Source organism: Physeter macrocephalus, chromosome 9, assembly GCF_002837175.3.
Source record: "Physeter macrocephalus isolate SW-GA chromosome 9, ASM283717v5, whole genome shotgun sequence".
In the NCBI taxonomy this organism is placed as follows: Eukaryota; Metazoa; Chordata; class Mammalia; order Artiodactyla; family Physeteridae; genus Physeter; species Physeter macrocephalus.
Window position 1 is genome coordinate 68,572,593 of NC_041222.1, and position 22,293 is coordinate 68,594,885.

The 22,293-nt window shown below is 43.0% G+C and overlaps 1 protein-coding gene across 4 annotated transcripts in view; it reads right to left on the reverse strand.

Moving 5' to 3' along the window:
- The window catches only part of MOB3B (MOB kinase activator 3B), a 213,633-nt gene that overhangs the window by 127,443 nt on the left and 63,897 nt on the right, over positions 1–22,293 (reverse strand). For all 4 annotated transcript variants that reach the window (XM_055087232.1, XM_055087230.1, XM_055087231.1 and 1 more), the window contains exon 2: positions 4,615–5,231. In XM_055087232.1, coding sequence (XP_054943207.1) covers positions 4,615–5,032 — 418 coding nt within the window. In that variant the 5' untranslated portion in view covers positions 5,033–5,231. The remainder of the gene's footprint in view (positions 1–4,614; positions 5,232–22,293) is intronic.

The window sequence follows — 22,293 nt, forward strand, 5'->3', positions numbered from 1 at the left end:
AGAATCCACCTGCCAATGCAGGGGACAAGGGTTCAAGCCCTGGTCCGGGAAGATCCCACATGCTGCAGAGCAACTAAGCCCATGCTCCACAACTACTGAGCCTGCACTCTAGAGCCCGCGAGCCACAACTACTGAAGCCCACGTGCCACAACTACTGAAGCCCACGCCCCTAGAGCCCGTGCACCACAACAAGAGAAGCCACAGCAGTGAGAAGCATGCGTACCGCAACGAAGAGTAGCCCCCGCTCACGGCAACTAGAGAAAGCCCACGTACAGCAACGAAGACCCAACACAGCGAAAAATATATAAATAAATTTATTTTTAAAAAGAATCTTATTTAAAAAAAATAATAAAATAGGGACAAACAGAAACAAAGAAAATAATCATTTCTTTAAAATTTATACCAAAAATCAGCTTTTCTGAATTGTTTCCCACCCTAGACAACCTCCTAAAACCATGATTGAGAAGTCTTTCACCATGTGAAGGAAATTTGCAGAATAACGATTCATGCTGTAAATGGTAGTGGGTGACAAGGGCATAGATTTTTGGCCACTCTTGAGCTCAAACCCTGACTTCTAAATGACTGATTAGCTGTACAACCTTGGGAAACCCTTTGCTTGTTTAAATGTCAGCTTCCTAACTGGTAAAATGGCATATTTAATTCATTCAGTTATTATAAGAATTAAGAAAGATTAACAGTAGCAAGTATAGTGCCTGGCACTTAGCAAACTCAATACATGTGAGTTCCCTCCTGGCTTCTCTCCCTTCCTTTGCTTCCTTTTCTTGCTCTCCCCTTCCCTGACACCCATTTATTCTAAAACCATAGAGGTAGGTGAGATCATGTCATTATTTTTTAAATTCCTCCTGCTCAAAGACTTTTTAAAAACATGAGTTGGAGGAGTGCTAAGTTTTCCACTCCTTTTTTTCTGAGTGTCAGATCTGAGATTTAAGTCCTATTATATAACAGAAAAACAGGGAAACTGGGGGCTAGAACATAAAAATTATTGTAATTAGACAGGCAATGGAATTTTAAAAGTGGGTGGCTGTGCTTTCTATTTTTCAAACGTTACCTCTAAAAGTGGCTAAAGAGACACAATCAAAGAGGAGGTGGCCCTTGCTTCTGAAGTTACTGCTGTCTTGGGAGCTTTTGCAGGAACATCTGTTGGCTTTTTAACAAAGGAAGCTGGGAAGGATCAAGGGAGACTGGAGGAGACTCTGGTTCACGAGGGAGCCACATCTGTTTGGTATTCTCCCAACTGAGAAGGCTTGACTTCTGAAATAGCCCGGGTATCCGAGTTAAACCAGAATCCAGAAACAGATGAAAGCTTTTCTTTCCTCCATGTTTCAATGGTAGAGATCAACAGCTGTTTATATCCTTTAATACCTAACTAAGGGTGAAGGCTTCACATCTGTCTGTATTTTCCGGTTCTAGTTCCTCGGATCACAATGGGGAGGAGGGGAAGTTTCAAACCCTCCCAATTCCCAGGCAAGAAGACAGAAATATGCCCAGGATTCAAAGCCTTAATGTTAAGCAGAACTCCCAAATTTCTCATCCACCCAGGGTCTGCTGTTGGCTGGGAATTCCTCTTTTACTTTATCCTGACAGACATCTTGATCATTTCCATGATAATGACTCATGGCAGCACCAAGATCAAAAAGAAGGAAAGTAGGCTGGAATCAGGGGGAGGAAGAAGAGGAGGAAATGAATTCTCATAGAGAAAGCGGCTCCTAAAAGACAAGTTCTTGCAAAGACAGCAACAGTATTATCTGAGGACAAATAGCAGAGGTGAGCAGGATACTAATGAAGACCCTCAGGGTGATGGTGGATGGTGGTGGTTTTTACTGACCCCTAACATTTTAACCTTGGAAAAGTTAAACAGACAAAATTAAACCCTGTGGAAGGCAAGGTATGGGAAATACCCAGGAATGGTGATAAAGAGATTTAGAGACATTTGTTTAACTTCACTTTGATCACCAGCACCATACACATGCTGGAACTTTATAAAGATTATTTTTCCATCCATCCATCCATCCATCCATCCATCATCCATCCATCCAACAACTTATAAGGCACCAGGACTGGACTTAGTGCTGGGATATTCAAATGCATAAGACATATTCTATAATTTGAAGGGGCTTATATTCTAAAAGATGACAGTCTTCACAGAGGAGATGGTATAAAGTTCATTAAAAAAAAAAATTTTTTGGTCACGCCACACGGCATGTGGGATCTTAGTTCCCCAACCAGGGATCGAACTCGAGCCTCCTGCATTGGAAGCACGGAGGACTCGTAACCACTGGACCACCAGGGAAGTCTGAGATGGTATAAAGGATGCATAACAATTCACTAGAAGGGGATTCCAAAGGAGAGAATGACATGGATAAAACCAGAGAGGTAAGAAACAAACTGTTTCTGGGGAGGATGAAAAGCATTCTGGGTGGTTACAATAAACAAGAGGGGTGGGAGGAGCTTACCAAAAGTACAGATTCTTAGGCCTCACCTAAGAGATTCTGATTTAGTTGTTGAGGGGGAGGACCAAGGAATCTGCATTTTGAGAAGAAGGTCCAAGTAATTCTGATACAAAGAAAAGTTTGACAACTCTATATAGATGAATATTTCCCAAAAGATGCTAATAGTGTTCCATTAAAAAAAAAAAAAAAGGTACCAGGTTCAAATTAGGATACACTACTTACTAACGTATTCTTTTCTTGGAGATGTATAATGCACATTAGTATATTTAAAGTCCTGCAGTAAAGAAATCAATTTCACTCCACATTTCCCAAACTTATTTTTCCATGGGAGAAAAAAAAATACCACAGTGCACCTAGTAAGAGCCCCCAAAACACTTTTGTGCTGTGTGGCACAGATTGGGAAGAGCTGAAATAGAGGATTCTGATCAGGTGAGTGTTCCCCAAGCACACTGAATGACTAAGGAAACCATGTAGAAAAAGAAAGCAAAGTCAATTGCTCTGGGGGATCTGGCGGCATCCAGTGATTTCCTCCAAGCAAAGTCTAAAAATCACCTATGATGTTCTATTTTCCAGGGAGACGGCCAGAAGCGTCCTCACTCTTAAGTAACACACCAGGCTCTGTGATGTTATTTCTGGTCAGCAACTCTATGTGGTAACCACAACTGCCAGAGAGAACAGAAGCGCCCAGAGTTCAAAGCATCAAAGAAACAGAAGGGGAAGGGCAGCAAGGAGGGATGCTTGCCCATATTTATTTACCTTTACTGCTGTCGTATGTTCTGCACAGAGCAGTTGCTTGTAATGCTTTTGGAAAAGACAAATTCCTCCCAGCTCCAAAAGAAGCCTCTGACAGTCAATGAAAGTGCAAAAAGACGCTACTCCTCCAAGGCGCCAATTATACAGCCAGGGGAGTTTCTGAAACCTGCCTTCTTCCTCCTATGCTGGTGAGCCAACCAAGGGGGGTTGTGCTGCCATACACCCCACTTCCTGCCCGAACAAGGGACAGCAGAGAGAAAGTATGTGAGGAAACTGGACAAGTCAAGGCAACACGAGGATTCTGAGCAGACTGGTTTGTGTGCTGAATATTTCAAGATGGACATACCGCCCTGATCAATTTATATACTTTTTTTTTTTCTGGTATAAACATAATTACTTCCATACACTCCACTTCAACTTTCCATATGCCACATGGGGACACACATGCCCCATCTAAAGGTGATTTCAGCAATGTGTTTCAAATGTTTTTTTTTTAATACCCCAACTATCTCAGAGCTTTTCAATAATATTTTCCAGCAGCATAAGTATTTTTTCAACCATTCCACAAATAGTTCCTGAGTGCCTAAAAGGTTCCAGGGCACCATGCTAGGTATCACAGGTACAACAGTGGAAAGAAGAGAATGCTCATCCTTATTGAACCTAAGGCCCTAAAAACTGAATTCTGAATTCAACCTGCCAGGCATGCAGATTCAATGATCAGCAGCATAAAGAAATATAAGAGATAGGAAAGGTCTGGTCTCTCCCCTTGAAGAGTTTTATGGCTCAGAGAACAAAGCAAACAAAAGCATTTGCATTTCAGGTGTCCGGGTTGGTCTAGCAGCTACACAAGGGTCCAGAGTTAATAGTACAGACTGAAATTAATACCTATGACCAGGAGAGGGAAAAAGAGAATGCCAGGATCTTATTTCTCCAAAATGCCAACTGCCTGTTTACTTGATTCCCAAACAAATTCCACGGATTCTCACCCTGGGATTTCTTACCCTGAGAGACGAGTACCAATAATTGCACCAGAGTTAATGTAACTAACTAGTTAATTAGCTCCAAATTAAAAATTTTACCAGGAGCTCTGGGTGGGTTTGGAGTCTAATCCTAAGGAAGCCAATAAGATCAAATCCAACTTTTCATCAAGCCAGTGTTTCCCATTATTTAGGTCTACAAAATAATTCTAAGTGGTCTACAAATGATTTTTTTTCAGTAAGGTCCTTAGATCCGGAAAAAGAAATTGCTGATATGCGAGTGATGGAATTTAGGGAAACATTGATATAGGTGCTATCCAGCATTCAAAGGCAGTCCCAGAAGAAGCCTCTGCAAACTTTCCAAGCTTGGGTGGGAAGTGACAAAATAACCAGGAAGCTGGTCATGGACTTACCCACACACGTTGGAAATATGTCCTCATTGTTGATCTGGACTTCAATCCAATCCATGAGAAGGTTCATGTACTGGGGGGCTGGCAGTGCAGTCGGCTTCTTGTACTTGAGGTCATCCTGCCACCGATACTCGTATTTGGGGCCCCCTGACATCACAGGGCAGGTCCGCTCAGTGCAGAACTCACAGATGGTACCGTAGATGAGGTTGATCCGATTGAAGAAGTCCACCACGTGCACCGCCACCCAGTCGTTCTGGTCCTCCCCGCTGGGCAGCTGCACAGCTGCCCTCAGGTCCACGCCTGAGTTGAGGGATGCCTGAGCCCGTTTGTGGAGTTCGAACCTCTGCGTGCCAGGTTCAAATTTCCTCTTTGGCCGGAAGGTCTTGTCCTTGTTGAACACCTGCTTCAAGGCTATGGACATGGTCTTCTCCTTCTCTTCCTTCCTCCTGCAGGAAGCAAAAAGACAACTGGGACTTTTCAATGAGAGATCACAACCCAACAGGGTTTTCCACTGCCAGCCCTCTGGCCCCAGTCTTGCGGTCTGCAGCTTTCAATCTCTTTTTAGACAGCCCCTTCCATCTTCCTCTTGAATGATTTCCAGGGGAACCTCATGTTTCTTCCTAAAGGCAGGAGAGAAAAGGGTCTCATTAGTGTCCCGTTTGCATTTAAGAAATGACAAAGGCTTAGACCTGACTTCCATCTCACTTCTGGCTGTGCCCGCTTCCATCCAGGTATAAGGATGTGGAAGTTAAGCCAAACCCCTGAGAATCTGGATTGGTGATCAAATCATATAACCAAATAGCCAAAGGAGGAAAAGTATCACACCCTTTTTCTTCATGGCCTTGATCAAATCTCTGGAACTTTTCCCTGTGTGATCATAGTTTCAATGGACTGCTCCAAGGTGTTAAGGATGAGCATGTTAGTCAATGACACATCTCCATATGCTCCTTTTTAGAGCATCTGCCCCACCCCACCCCCCACTTGCCCCTATTGAGTAAGCATAAGGACACTACCCCCATCCTCCTGGATACAGCTGATTGCAGCAGGGGTGGCTATCACACCCAGCGGGCTTCCCCGGGAATTTGGAATCAGTATCCAGCCTTTGTTAGGCATTATCCCTGAGAAGTGATGAAAATTGGGTCTGCTTGATGCTATTTGCAATAGCCAAGACATGGAGACATGGAAACAACCTAAATGTCTATCAACAGATGAATGGATAAAGAAAATGTGATATATATATATATATATATACACACACACATATATACAATGGAATAATACTCAGCCATAAAAAAGAATGAAATAATGCCATCTGCAGCAACATGGATGGACCTGGAGTTTACTGTACCAACTAAAGTAAACACAAATAAGACAAACAGAGAAAGACAAATATCATATGATATCACTTATATGTGGAATCTAAAATATGACACAAATGAACTTATTCACAAAACAGAAGCAGACTCACAGACATAGACAGCAGACTTGTGGTTGCCAAGGGGGAGAAGGAATGGGATTGGGAGTTTGGGATTAACAAATGCAAACTATTATATACGTATAACTGAATCACTTTGCTGTACACCAGAAACAAATACAACATTGTAAATCAATGATACTTAAACAAATTTTTTAAAAAATTGGGTCTGCTTGAGCCCTATTTGGACCATGTGTAGTACAGTTGAGAAAGCTGGTCTGCAGAGAGGGGAGGGAGGAAAGGGAAAGGGGTTGAGAAGAAGAGGAGGAAGAAGTGAAGGAGGAAGAGGAGAGAAAGAAAGAAGCCATGCACAGACAGAGAAACAGAGACACAAGGGCACAAGTGACCACAGGGAGAGGAAGACAAGAGAAAGAGAGACAGTGGGGAGAGAGTAGCTTCTTCTGTTCTTGATAGTCTTCTAGGAACTGGTTCCACTTCCTCTTGAAGCCTAGTTGTGTTTCCAACCCTTGGGACACATACATTTTTCTTGAATTAGTCAAATATCTCACTTTACTCCAGCTAACTTGAGTGGGTTGTTTCTTTCTAAGAACCCCTAACTATGACAGCTTTTATCACCCTTACAACATGCCATCCTTTACATCCTAAACAGTGCTTTGAGGCACTAGCCAATAAAACTTTCTGTGATAACACAAATGTTCTGTATCTTTTTTGTCCAGTATGGTACCCACTAGCCACATGTGGCTACTGAGCAGTTAAAAGGTGGCTAGTGTGACTGAGAAACTGAATTTTTCATTTTATTTCATTCTAATTAATTAAATAATTGAATTAATTAATTAATTAATAATCCAAAAAGCCACATGCAGCTAATGGCTACCATACTGGACAGGGCAGCTTTGAAGTCTTCAGTGCTCTCTTCTCCATCACCTCATTTGACCCTTTTAAAATTCTGGTGTGATTTATAGCAGATTTAGAATAGGTGTAGCAGATTTGTAGTAGCTGTCATTATCCCTAGGTCTCCAAGAGATAAAATTACTCGCTGAACAAGGTCCCATAGTGAGTAGGGACATGGCTAGGATAGAAATTCAGTTTTTGATTGCTAGCAAATGCTCTTTCCATGTAGCCTTACATTCTAAAAAGTGATGCTCTTCAACCTGTCCCTCCTGCTGGTTTATGAAGCCCTTTTACCTAGAGCTTCCATCCACGTATTCCCCAAAGACCACAAGTATAGACTGGCTGGAAGTGAAGACGATGTCCTGTGGCCTGGAAACAGAGAGGCGATCACTGATCCTTTCATGGGTCAAACCCTAGAAAAATGAGCCAACAGCTGTGGCCAGAGTCAGAAGAGTCCATCATGGCGTCAGTTAAAATGGACTTGAAGCAGGATCCACTGATCCACTCCTCTGCTATGCCACACTCAAACACGGCTCAGTGATGCATTCAACCTTAAGTTATTCCGGCAAAACAGAAACAAAAACCATCTAAGACATTCCAATTGCCTCTCACAGGCTCTGCGCTTCACTCAGAACTGCTGATTATTCAGCTGAATGCCTCTTCTGGCCACTCCCTGCAGCCTCCCTGCAGCCTTGGTCGGCTCGCTTCCTTCCTCTTAACCCCACCCTCTTCCTATTAGGTTTTCACAGCAAGGCCATATTATCAGTGAGGTGTTCTTGTCCCTCCTCACCTGGCCTCGAGTGTACACACCCTCTCAAAGAGATCCGTGTGGAAAAGTGGACCATGTGACACCCCATGTGACACCCTGCCTTTGGCTGTCTGTGAAATCACGTTCACGGTACTTCAGAAGATCACCAGGAAGGTTATCACCACACAAACTCTGCACACTGTAGGGAGAGAAAGGGGGCAATCTCTTCTTGAAAAGAATACCATCCCAAAGGCTTAGCCTGCCTGAAAAGAGACTTAAGAAAGCCGAGGGCCTTCAAAGAGCATTTCCAAAATAAAAATATGAGCTAGAGCTTGGGAAGATAGGGAAAGGAGGATGAGGACGTTTATTTTCTCTTAAAATAGACAAGTCCCTCTGTATCGCAAATGTTTAATTGCTGACAGTAAAGCAGCAGCAACCCAACAGCCGCCCCCTCATGTCTCCAGTAAATAAGACTTGCTGTTCTGTTATTCTGATAATGAGGGTACCATCAATTCCCACGGTCCTCAGAGCAATCTCATCACCTTACATGACCCTCGTTATCATTAATTCTGCTGTTTCCCCGGGGCCTGGTGTGTCTGGGTGCACGGACACCAATGTGGAAACCTTCCTCCATACCAGTGCCAGGCTCTCATGGACACTACCAAGTCCCTCTGGCAACTCTGTTGAGAGCGTGTGAATGAGACAGATAATCATAGCAAATCCTCCTAATCACAAAACCCGCCAGTGGCTGGTACTCACTCATATTTAAATAAAAAAAAAAACCTTGTTTGAGGTTTGGGAATTTTTCTTCCAGAGATACTTAGAAAACAAACTTCAAGATATCAATCTCTTGAAATGGATGGGTGTTTATTCAAACTTTTAACCAGCTTTAAAGTCACTCTTCCTTTTTGCTCCAGTGTAACAGGCTTACCTGAGGGAAAAGTCATCTTTGTAAGATTATTTCTCAACCAAGTCCCTTAATGTGCTGCTCTTGGCTACCATTTATTAAACTCTACTATGCACCAGATTTTTACGTATATTATTAACATTTTAATCCTCACTACAACCTTGCATGATGGATGATTTTATGACCGTTTTATATAAAAAGAAACTGAGGCTCAATCATATGAAATAATTTTGCAGAAATCACAAAATTAGTAGATGGTAAGGCTAAGTTTTGAATCCAGACGTCTCCAGTACTGAAATATATATGATTTTTTTCTCACTAAAGTTGCTTTAAAATCTCATAAACATCCTTATGTTTTCAAAGCCCCTTCACAGGTAGATGTCAAAGCTCCTCACAAGCCTATAAAGGAAGCTAGAACAGGTGGTATTATTACCTGCATTTTACAGACGAGGAAACAGAAACTCCCATTTCCTAATGCTGTTGCAAATGTGTTCATCATTCTAACATGCTCAGACATGTCTCTCCTGGTCAAACTTTTCTGTCTGGAACAAAGTTTTCTGGAGCAGGGATAGGTTGGTCAGTGGGCCCCTGCGTTTAAAGACAATGGCACTCCAGGATGGATGAAAACAAATTCATCACACCACTGAATGACTGAACAAAGAGGCATCTGTCCGTGTCTTTATCTGAGTGTCAGATGCTCTACTGAGGCAGGTACCCAAAAGAGTTTCGAAGTAAAAAGGCAACAAGAAATCCATCTATATGGGGATATATGTATACATATAGCTGATTCACTTTGTCATACAGCAGAAACTAACACAACATTGTAAAGCAATTATATTCCAATAAAGATGTTTAAAAAAAAAAAAAGAAATCCATCTAACCTTACTTTCAACCCAGAGCCCCAGCAGGACCCTTGCCCATAATTGACACTGTAGGCTTATTACATGGTTAGAGCAGTGCTTCTCAAATGTGAACATGGGATCTTGTTAAAATGCAGGTTCTGGTCCAGTAGGTCTGGGGTGGTGCCTAAGAGTCTGCAGGTCTAACAAGTTCCCAAGTGATGCCACATCTGTTGGCCCACGGATGACACTTTAAGTATCAAGGCCTGATCTAACTAAGAGAGCTTGCTACAAATGCAGACTCTCAGGCCTCTCCCCAGACGCAGTAAATCTGAGCCTGAATTTCAACAAAATCTCAGAAGTATATGCTTTGAGGAGTACTGGGTTAGTGGGCTGCCCTACTGGCTAGGAAAGGGGATGACTAAATAAACTTCCGTTTGTTGTTTTGTCAACAGTTTGCTTCATAAACCTAGTTATCAGCTGAGCGTGCGTGTGTGTGTGTATGTGAGAAAAAGAATGAGAGACTCGGTGTTTTGAATACAATTGCCTTGACAGATAGTGACAATGACCAGGTCTCCTGATCTGGATTGATTAGGATAGCACAGCCCCAGAACCCAGGAGGTTCCCAGCGAAGACCTTGTCATAAATGCCAGATGCACTACGGCTGCTGCTACTTCCATGGCAGCCTCAGGCACAAAAGCTGCTTTGGCTAAATAAAATGTGGGACTAGCAACGACACTGTCATTATTCTCTCTTTGTCCAGTCTCCGGAAAGAAAAGAACAAGTAACCAGCTTTGCCCCGTGGCTAAAAACTATAGCAAATTCTATGTTATGAATAACACCCACTACAATGCTGGTTCTTAAGAAATGTTTGAAGCTAACTGCTCATTCAACCAATAAACCTTCACTCAAGGGCTAGGCACCAAGGACACAAAGTTTATTAAAACCTGGGCCCTGCCTTTGAAAAGTCCACAACTTGCTGTCTAGTATTGAGGTCAGTTCATTGGCTTTTTCTTTTTTAGCTACAAAATGAAATGCCCCAACATGGATCATGATGCGATTCCTTCACGGTATTATTCAGGTTAGGAATGAAAAAGACAGTGAAGAGAAAAATTCTCTTAAATTTCAAATAAACAGCATAAATTTATTCAAATAAACAGCATAAAATTGACAGGCGCTCCATGTGTTCTCCATATTTTCTGCTAAATAGATCAATTATAGCAATAAAACATGTGCACTATAAAACTATGCAGAGAGCCTTCAGCTGGGCTGCAAGGGAATGTTGACAAGGTAACTAAGCAACACTGGCAAGAAAAGTTCTTATTTTTCTTTTCCTACTGATGTCTTCTGACTTATTAGTTGAAAAAATCAAAGACTCCTCACCAAGGATAAGGAAGAAATGAAACAGCTCTCCCATCCACTCCTGAGAGATGCGTCCTCTTTAGCTGTGACCACCTCTAGAGATGTTGGAGGTACAGAAGGGCAGGCAGGACAGAAAATAGAGGGACCAGGGAGATATTAGTCGGGGAAAGGGGGTTTAATGTCTCCTCTGTGGGATGAAGCACTCCTCCTGGCAGGGCAATTCACTACAGGAAGGCCATGAGGAAAATGGGGGCCCCAGAAGGACCCCACATGAGGGAGTCCATGCCATCTTCATTGCTGGGGTCCCAGGAGCTAGGATGGTGCTTGGAACAGAGCTGACTTCACTGAATGTTTGCTGAGTGAATGAATAAATGACAGTGAATGAAGACCCTTTGCATCAAAGTGAAACGACAAAAGTGAAACCAAATTGGACCTCCTACCTTTCATTATTTGGGGACTCTACCTCAAACTGTAAGTTCACTGCCTACGCACTGAGGTCAGATATTACCAACTGCTGGGCTGTCCTGAAAAGTCAAGACATCTGTCCAACTTCTCTCTCAAATGAGCTGTTCTTTCCCATGTGTTACCTAAAATTCCAGCTCTTCAGAATTAAAGAATAACTCTCACCTGATTTATTATCTTCCCACTATTTTTTTGTCTTTATGGCTAGAATAGTCCATGGAACCCTCCTCTCACACTACAAATATTGAATAAAAGTAGATTAGGTTTTTATTTTAGAGGAGTGTGTGTGTGTGTGTGAATAAATTCAACATCATCTAAACTTCTCAGGCTCCAGTAAAAGGACTGTGCCTAAAAATGTGACTCTATCAACCTTTATGTAGTGTTTTACTCCTGCCTAGTCATTAGGTACTGTCTTTGCTCACAAAACAATCCAAAAATTGGAGAGATTCCTGCCTGAGAAGCCATCTTGCCTTTTTCTTTTTTTTTGGTCCAACTAATCTACTTCCTCAACTTTGAGCTGCTGTACTGTTGCATTTTAGACTAGTTGGGAGAGACAGTGCTGCCTCATTTTAATCTTCAAAGGCATGTATGATTTCAGAGCTTTAAAATGCCCAGGTTATTTCTGAACACAGATGAAATCAGTACAAACAGGTGCAGCCTTACAGAAATCTGTTGCATAACCATCACTCCCCATCAATTTCTAGCTCTTCAATATCCATTCAAGTTGCATTCTCATTGTTTCATTTGCATATTTTAGTCACCAGTGTGGACAGTCTAGCATTAAAAATAGGAGTAAATATTCCAAAGATGAAAATATTGCATGCAAGCTGGTATACTGCAGTGGCAGCAACAGCAGTGATTGATCAATGCACAGGTGTTTTCAGCAGAGACCCACAAGGATTCTTCATTTCACAGACTCAGAAACATCACCATTCAGAAGAGGACACTTGGTGGTAAGAAAGAGTAAAAAGAGTGGAAGGATACAAAACGGTGGGATTTAGGGACTTCCCCGGCGGCGCAATGGTTAAGAATTCGCCTGCCTATGCAGGGGACATGGGCTCGAGCCCTGGTCCAGGAAGATCCCACATACTGAGGAGCAACTAAGCCCATGGGCCACAACTACTCAGCCTGCTCTCTAGAGCCTGTGAGCCACATCTACTGAGCCCGCGAGCCACAACTACTGAAGCCGGTGCGCCTAGAGCCCGTGCTCTGCAACAGGAGAAGCCACCGCAATGAGAAGCCCGCACACTGCAACAAAGAGTAGCCCCCGCTCGCTGCAACTAGAGAAAGCCCGTGCACAGCAATGAAGACCCAACACAGCCAAAAATAAATAAATAAATAAATAAATTTCTAAAAAAGACCTATTTGCTTAGTTCACAGTTTTTAAAAAAAAAAAAGAAAGAGAAGAAAAGGGTGGGATTTACTTGGTGTGGTTAAATTTACCATATACCTACACTGTGCTGAAGAAAAGACAGACTTTTTTTTTTTTTGCGGTATGCGGGCCTCTCACTGTTGTGGCCTCTCCCGTTGTGGAGCACAGGCTCCGGACGCGCAGGCTCAGCGGCCACGGCTCACGGGCCCAGCCGCTCCGCGGCATGTGGGATCTTCCCGGACCGGGGCACGAACCCGTGTCCCCTGCATCGGCAGGCGGATTCTCAACCACTGCGCCACCAGGGAAACCCCAGACAGACTTTTAAAAATATATTTTCTTAAAGAGAATAAAGGTCTCTTAAATAAAGTCCTTCCTGAGCCCAGTAGAGACTGGCTTAGATTCCCAGTAATGAGGGAAATGGCAAATCTTTGGTTCTACCTTGCATAGGGTTGATTCAATCTTACCATAGTTTTAAAAATAAATAGTGAAAGCAAAATTATTGCAAGATAAATACTCAGTTGACCCATTTAATATTCATGAAAGGCATCCTAATTATTTTAATAATTTTTAAAAGAAAAAAATTTCTCCCAGTTAGTAACCACTTGCTCTCTATTATTTCCAAATCTTTCGCCTAGCTAGAGAATATTTTTGTGGTTATAAAAAAATCTTATGATTTGAGACCATAATACTTAGGCAGGTGGCAGTAGAGAAATGGAGGATGAGGAGGTAACTACAGATAGAGCTAATTTAATTGCTGAAATAAAAAAAATAAGGCAGATAAAAAATGTATTTTTACTTTTTAAAGCAAAGGTGTATACCAGCTGGTGTGATGTCACTCAGAACCTCCATCGGATACTGGGATAAAGGTCATTGTCAATTACCACTTCCTTCTTTCTCTTTGAGACAGGATATGCCAATTCTTTCTTGGAAAAGTCTTGCTTTAAAGGAAAAACATTCAAATTCAAGGAAGTTGGTTCCTGTAACTATCAACAGACTTATTTACTTTTAGGCACTCTAAGTGAATTTGAGTCTCAGGGTCTGGAAAATTTTTATCCCTGGCACTATGGAAATTTATGTATGACATCTGGAACCACTGCAAGAGATCTTTGAAGGGGGTTAGAGAACACAAAATGCGCTAGAAGACTGGAAATTGGAAAATACATTTCTAATTTTCAAAAGAATACTATTTTAAGCTTGGTGGGATGGGTAAAACTAACACCAACTGCAGGCAAAATTTGGAGGCAATATAGCCCAGCAGCTAAGAACATAGCATCTGCAGGGTTGCTGTAGGAATTCCAGAGGGCATATTGGTTAAATGTTTTCAACACAGCAGGCACTGAGTAACGTGGTTGCTGCTATCATCGTCATCATCCTTTGAATCATATTATGACTCAAGTTTTAACAGAGAGTCAGATTCTTGAGATAGCAAACAGCCAGTTAGAATGTTAGAATGGTTAAAATTCTACTCAACCTAATTACATACTAGTAACAAGAACTAACATTTATTTATTTTGCAATTTATTTAAATAGAGAATTATGAGTTAGGTATTATTGCCCCTATTTTATACTCAGGGAAACTTGAGATACAATGAGAGTAAAACTTGTCCCAGGTCATAGAAACAGTAAGTAGCCAAGCTGACTCCCAAACTCTCAACCCTAATTTAGACTGCCTCTCTAGACAGGTAGCTCACAAAAAAGACCAGAAGAACTTCTACGGCACATCTAAGGGGGTTAGGAAAGAGCATGGGAGAAACACAGACCTAGCCCTATGTACACGGTCATGTGCCACCCCCCAATGATACATATTTCTTGAACTTTTGTGGTCTGGAGTCAGGTCCTGGCAATGACTCTGACTGGCTACATCTTTGGACAAGACACTCTTTATGAGCCTCAGTTTTGTTTTCTTTAAAAATAAAGGTAAGGGCTTCCCTGGTGGTGCAGTGGTTAAGAATCCGCCTGCTAATACAGCGAACATGAGTTCGAGCCGTGGTCTGGGAAGATCCCACATGCCACAGAGCAACTAAGCCCGTGCACCACAACTACTGATCCTGTGCACTAGAGCCCTCAAGCCACAACTACTGAGCCCACATGCTGCAACTACTGAAGCCCGCACGCCTAGCGCCCGTTCTCCACAATGAGAGAAGCCACCGCAATGAGAAGCCCGCGCACCGCAACAAAGAGTAGCCCCCGCTCGTGGCAACTAAAGAAAGCCGGCGCGCAGCAACGAAGACCCAACGCAGCCAAAAGTAAATAAATAAATTTTAAAAAATAAAGGTAAGCACCTGGTGCTTACCTCTCAAGGTTACTGTGAGAATTAAAAGAGATATCTCCTGTGGAAGCACTTCATCAATAGAAAACCATTATATCGTTACTGACATGGTGACTTTTGACGTAACACCAAGAAATGATATGAGTAATGGAAAATGATTCAGTTCGATGCAAATGTGTGTTTATGAGTAAGGGGAAGGGGTGGCAAAATGGGAGCCCTGCATATGATGAAAGAAATCAAATGCTTCCTTCTTGCTTCATTTGGATGGACTTCTAATTCTCAGGAAAAAGGAAATAATATTAATCTAAGTGATTTGATAATGAGTCAAGATTCCTCAATATTGCGCTTCCCTGGTGGCACAGTGGTTAAGAATCCGCCAATGCAGGGGTCTCAGGTTCGAGCCCTGGTCCGGGAAGATCCCGCATGCCACGGAGCAGGTAAGCCCGTGTGCCACAGCTACAGAGCCTGCACTCTAGAGACCCCAAGCCACAACTACGGAAGCCCGCGCACCGAGAGCCCGTGCTCTGCAACAAGAAAAGCTACTGCAATGAGAAGCCTGCGCACCACAACGAAGGGCAGCTCCCGCTCGCCGCAACTAGAAGCAAAAGCCCGCGCACGGCTACGAAGACCCAACGCAGCCAAAAATAAAACAAATAAAACATTTTAAAAAAGATTCCCTAATACTTATAACACACTTAGCTTAATATTGTGAAGAAGTTCCAGTATTTCTGCATGTAATAAAATCTAGTGCAATATTATTTCATGAATTTTGATATACCAGGGCAAATTACATGCTGCATGCCCTCCCATTAATCTCTCAAACACTTGTTTTGAATGGAATACAAGAGTTTCTCATTTAACATTTTTAAATGCTTTACATTTAATACAATACATTTGTTTTTTGGTTTTTTTTTTTTTGTGGTATGCGGGCCTCCCTCTGTTGTGGCCTCTCCCGCTGCGGAGCACAGGCTCCGGACGCGCAGGCCCAGCGGCCATGGCTCACGGGCCCAGCCACTCCGCGGCATGCGGAATCCTCCCAGACTGGGGCGCGAACCCGGCTCCCCTGCATCGGCAGGCGGACGCGCAACCACTGCGCCACCAGGGAAGCCCAATACGTTTGTTTTTAACCCAGCTATGATCTCTGTGTGTTGGTAACAGAATAACTTTCTCAACTGATTAGAACATTACTCCTGTTATCAAACAGTGATCCCGCTGGAGGATTTAGGCTGCATCCCCAGAAACTCTCAGGAGAGAAAAGACAAACATCTACCTGGGAGCTTTTCAACTCGAGAGGGGAAACAGATGGACAGGAGGATAATGCTGCGATAAAACTGAGACAAATAATTAATGATGCTATCTTCTCTACGTTCTTGAACACATCCACAACTAAAAAAGAGGCTTGAAATAAAACTGAATCAAACAAGTAATTGTAAACGATGTGGCCACCTGGAGGACTGCACAGAGCCCTACCTTTAGAGTCAGAAAGACATGGGCTTGAGTCCAGACTCTGCCCCTTAACGAGTTACTCTCCTGGGCTAAACCCTCCCTCTTTGTGCTTCAATTTCTTCTTTGGTTAAAGGAGGGTACTAATGCAATATCACAGCGTGTTTGGGGGATAAGTGAGACAGTGTGAGTAGAGATAGACAAATTTCAAATGTTACATTTATTAACCCAGATTTCTCATAGTATTGGATTTCAAGTGGCTTCATGATCAATAGGGGTCCCAAGCATAACCTGGGCTGTTCTTTGACATCTTCTCCATAAGATGTGATCCTCAAAACTGTACAAAATCTTGGAAAGTTTGAAGGAGAGATCCATTTCCCCATTTCTGGTTTTTATCAGGAAGAATTTCCCCTAAGGATACAACTGGCCTTTCTCTGTCGTACTAACGTTACCCCAGGGGAAGTGGAGGTACTAACTCATGTAACTGGTGAATTTGAGAAGAATCAACTGGGCACATGCTCAGCTGGCTCAGCCTTCCCTCCTGAGAGATGCCTGCCCTTAGGGAGTGTGCTATTTTCTGCTTCCCCAAAGCCCCCTTGTCTCCAGTGCTGCATGGGAAAAGGTGGGTAAATGTAGGGTTTCGATGTAAGCAAACAAATTTCACTAACAGACCTACAGCTACGTCCTATAAGCAGTAAGGCTGATCTGTTGTTGCTTCAATCAATTTCTGCAGAAGCCATTTAGAGTAGACTGGTATTATTGGTTTCGGGGGCCCTTATGGAGATCCCAATGTCATGTTGTGCCACAGGCTTGCCTATGCAAACGTAGCTGTTTTTTAGTAGAGCTGCACTACGACATCATTTCAAGGACGGCCCTGTTTAAGACATAACTTATTTATCTGCAGAAGGTCTGTGTCTGCACACCAGGCATGCATAGTCTCCTCAAGGGTTGACTCCGACAAGAGAGACCAGCCATCACAGGGAGCATCTCTCCCACATACTGTGCAGCCATAGCCACGGACAGTGAGAATGCTAATAAAGGAACCTCATCTGTGAGGTGTTTCTAAACTTTCCACAACAGTCAGTGAGTACCCGGCATGACAGCCCCAGGTCGGAAGGTGGCTACCATTCAGGAACAGTATATGGCCAGCTTTCTCCATGGGGAATCTAAACACCTCCACCCAGATAAGGTTTCTCCCTTGCCCAGCCTCACGGCCTCAAGCTTCTCTCTGGATTAACTTCAACCTCTGGTATAGTAAAGGGAAAGAGGTAGAGAGGAAGGAAGAAAGGGATGGCTCACCATCTCTGTCCCGTGACTTCCGCATCTTGTACCCACCTCTCTCTCACACTCACATGGTAACCTCACACTACACTGCACCCCTGTGCTCACACATCTGGCCTCTCCATCGGTCTGGGAGGGCTAGGATCCCACCCTAGACTTCATCGCAGCACGAGGGCACAAACAGAAACTCAGTGAGTTGTGTGGTTGAACTGTGTGTCTAAACTATTGCTAATCAAATGGTGCACAGATACAACAGTTCCTTCTCCAGGTGAGAGGGCCACGCTCCCAGAATCATGATGAGAGGGTGATCGACAAGAGAAACCTTTTCCGAAAACAGATACTTCATTCAAAGATCAATAGCAGCTACTAGATGTGAGGTTCCCCAGGCCAATCTAAACTGTGCCCACGTTTTCATTTTCCAGCATCCACCAAAAAGTCAGCTCCTTTGGAAGGATGCCCAGCCTTAAAAGAATGTTTCAAAACTCATTGTAGATCTCTGTAACCATCTTCACATGGTGCTGCAAAGGCCTTTACCTGTGGCTTTGTTTAAAAACTAAGTTTAAAAAATATACCTCAAAGGAAAAATAATGGGGAAGAGTGGAGGGCAAGCATCTTGGGGAATTTTTTTTTTTTTTTAAATATAAGAAGAAAACGTATCACATCACCTCCTTTAGTGCCAACTCTACTTCTGTGACTTTGGTGACCATCCCCAAGCTGCTGCCTCTGCTGCATCCACCCTTTGCTGCCCTTCACAGCGGGACGTGGCAGCAGGCATCCTGGCCCCGAAACTGTCTCCTTAGATCATCCTGCACAATACCTTAAACTCACTGCTCCTCAAGCCATGATCCTCAAGCCACCCACCCCATGAATATGCTGGGGAGGCCTGCAAGCGAGATCACTGCTGGGAGGTTTCATAGCGGGATGAAGCCTCGAAAATCACTTAATTCAATTCAACCTCTTAATGGATTAAGCACAAAAACAGAAACAAACACACCTAATGCCCAGAAAAGTGAGGAGAGGCCCACACCTAGGACAGACTGGAACTGAAACAAAGCCTCAACTTCGGTGCCAGTGTTCTTTCCACTAAGGCAGGAATCTCTTAAATGTTTATGCAGACCTGACACCTAGCTGCCCCTCAAAACTGCCCCCAAGTTCACAATAACTACCTCTTTCAACACTTCAACACAAACCATATATATATATATATATATATATATACACACACACATATCATATATACATATATACACACAGGTGTATATATGTTTTTATGTATAGATAGTATATATACATGTGTGTATATATAATATATACATGTGTATGTATATATTATATATATAGTTTTTAAAATTCCCCTGGTAGTTATTAAGTCTTTCTTTTTTTTTTTTTTTTTTTTTTAATCAACATAGACTTTTTTCCCCACATGAAGTCTTATGCAGGACACACTTATATAGAGAAAAATTCTCTCTTCTGCAGTTGAAGCAGGGAAAAGGGCCCTCACTCTTAGTCTACCCACCCTCAACAGGCCCTGAAGGACCTTCAGGTGTGGCTCTATGAATCAGATGACTCACCTGACCCCTAATGCCCACCGCACTTGTCAGGGACTAAATTTCTGCCCCAGTCCTCTCCTAGGCTTGCCTACCTGCAGTCAGTCTTCAGCCTGCAAGGCCCGGACATCTGTCACCCCTCCAAGCAGCCTCTCCTGACTACGCTGTTAGAACTGACTCTTGTTACTCCTTTGCTCCCAAAGCTTTGAATGTGTAACTGTTCCTCTGTGCCAAACAGTCTGGACCATTCGTTATTCTCACACCTCACCCCCACCTCCCTGCCCGTCTACCATGAGGGCCCACGCACCCATCTGGCAGCCCCTGCAGGTTCATCAAGACAAGTTTCAAACCCAAGCTGCCACGCCGGGGAAGGCTCAGCCCACCCCTTTGCCTCCTCTCCTGACCCTTCCCAGATCTGACTTTTGTTTCTGCTCATCCTTTTTTTTTTGCTGTGGGAATTTTTTTCCCTTTATTTATGCATTTATTTTTTATTGAAGTACAGTTGCTGTACAATATTACATAAGTCACAGATGTATAACATAGTGATTCACAATTTTTAAGGGTTATACTCCATTTATAGTTATTATAAAATATTGGCTATATTCCCCATGTGGTACAATATACCCTTATAGCTTATTTTATACCTAATAGCTTGTACCTCTTACTCCCCTCCCCCTATATTGCCCCTCCCCCTTTATTGCGCTCATTTTGAGCACTTGATTCTCAACAAATGTTTATGGATTTGACTGGCCTTTCTGTGTTCTCCACTGTTCCCCTGCACTGCCTCCCGTTTGTTCTTTTTCCGCTTTCATTTTTCCCCTCTTGAGCCCTGGGGACTCTGGTAGTGGTGGGTGACTGCTGAAGAAGAAAATACAACCCCTACTTGCCCAGAACCGTCTGTCCACTGACTATTCAGTTCTCCCTGGGCCTCCTGGGCACCCTCAGAAATGAACAGGAAGACCAAGATAACCCTGGGTGCTTGTTCAAAATGCAGACCCTCGGGTCCCACCCCTCACTTTGCATATACTGACTGATGCACTTCAGTGTTTGAGAACTTCCTGAGCTGGGGAGTTTCACACACTAGGCCTGGCTTACCATGGAGTCCACATGGGTCAACAGCCATTTATTGAGGAGAATGGGTAGGATAGAAATGTGGTCACCTGAAGCACTGAAGGTCCAGCAATAAGAACGACAGAAAAAGTCCTTAGGGGAAAGGAGGGCTAGCTGAAATCACACGGAGCATGGAGAGTGCGGCTCTCCCCCTGACTGGTCCACCAGCTACACCACTGATGGCGAGCCTGGTTAGATTCACCACCTCCTGTGTTCTGTGTCTGTGGGACCCCGTATGGTACAGACTGGTAGTGAAGTCAGTGAGTTTGAGATCAGACTGCTGCGTTTGACTCCCAGGGCTATCATTTTCAGAGCTTTGGGCTCTTGAGCTTATTAGATAACATTGCTAAACTTTAATTTCATAAAATTATCTATCTCTTAGTGTTGTTATGAGAGCTAAACGACATTATCCAAAGAAAGCATTTGACCCAGCACCAGGCACAAGGTAAGTTTGTAATAAGCACTAGCTTTTAATTCTTATCATTAACATAATGCTTTCTTGACCTTATTCATATAGACATGTGTCCCCACTTCTGGAGAGCAAACTCCATAGGCTTTCCACCTTCCTTCTCTTATAAACACACTCTTACTAGATTACACCTCGAAGGATCGTGGTGGTAATGGAATAAGACAGGAGGTGAAAAGATGTCTGCAGTGGGTCTAGCACACCGTAGGCACTCAGTAATGGCAGTGGCTATTGAAAAGGCTGACCCACCTTGACCAGTTCTGGAAGCGAGGAACAGCAGGAACTTTCTCCTCAGATCTGATGCTCTGACACCTCCTTCCAGCCACTAGGCACAGGAGCCTTTCAGGAGGGCAGGAGCCCTGTATAGGAGGCTTCTCCAGGGACCACATGGAGAAGGCGGCCAGAAAGCCTGTGTTGATTGGACATTTATGCCTATTATGATAGGAATTCGAACTCTTTCAGGGCAGTACCAGAAAAACTCATCCTGAGTCCAGGGGTGCTGTTTCAATACCAAATATCTTAATTCTGACTTTCTTATGTAACCACAATGTGTAGACTTGCCAACAATATAAAAATAGAAGACAACCCAAAAAAAAAATCAAAAGAAAAATATCTTCTTGAAGTTTCTAAACCAACTTGCATGGAAACAGTTGTCCCACAAAAGGGTGATGGGTATAAATTTTTTCATTCATTTAGGGGAGTGGTTTTTGTTCTTCCTGTTTTATTTTTTGGGTAGGTTTATTTATTTTTCCCACACTATTCTTTAATGACAAGTGAGGGTGACACCACTCTTCTTAAAAACAATGAAAGCGCAGGTTTAAAAAAAAAAAAAAAAAAGCCCTTAAAAACCTCCAAAGGCGTGGGGAACTTTTGCTCGGAGACGTGTGCTGCTCAGGCCAGCAGCGGAAAACAAAGGCCTTGAGCCAAATGCCTGCGGTGAGGACTTGCTTTATTTCTGGTCCAAGCACAGAGGCCAAGAAGCCACATCCACTGACTCCTTTTTCATTTAAGATTCTACATTCACTAGTATGTCTCGTTGAGAAACCCTCCATTAGAGATTTCCTCTATTTGTTCAAAGAAAGAAGAGGAAAAACAGAAACACAGCCACCACTCCTAGAAAAACAGCACCCGCCTACCGCCCAGCAAGAGACCAAAACAGGTGATTGATACTATTGCCTTAGACTGCATTTTATTTTCTTTAAACTGCATTTTATACTTAGGGAAAAAAAAAAACAGCCAAAAGCAACTCCCAGAGTTTAAACAGTTTTTGATTTTACATAAGGGCTAAATGACTCAGATTCCTTTTGGAAAAAGGTGCTGTAGCAATCTATAAAAATCCTGATAAGCATAACCACAAACATTTCTCCCACCAATTTTAGTCAATTAAAAAATATATGGTAAGTCTTGAAGCCTCTTCAATAAGTGGTGCTGGGAAAACTGGACAGCTACATGTAAAACAATGAAATTAGAACACTCCCTAACACCATACACAAAAATAAACTCAAAATGGATTAAAGACCTAAATGTAAAGCCAGACACTATAAAACTCT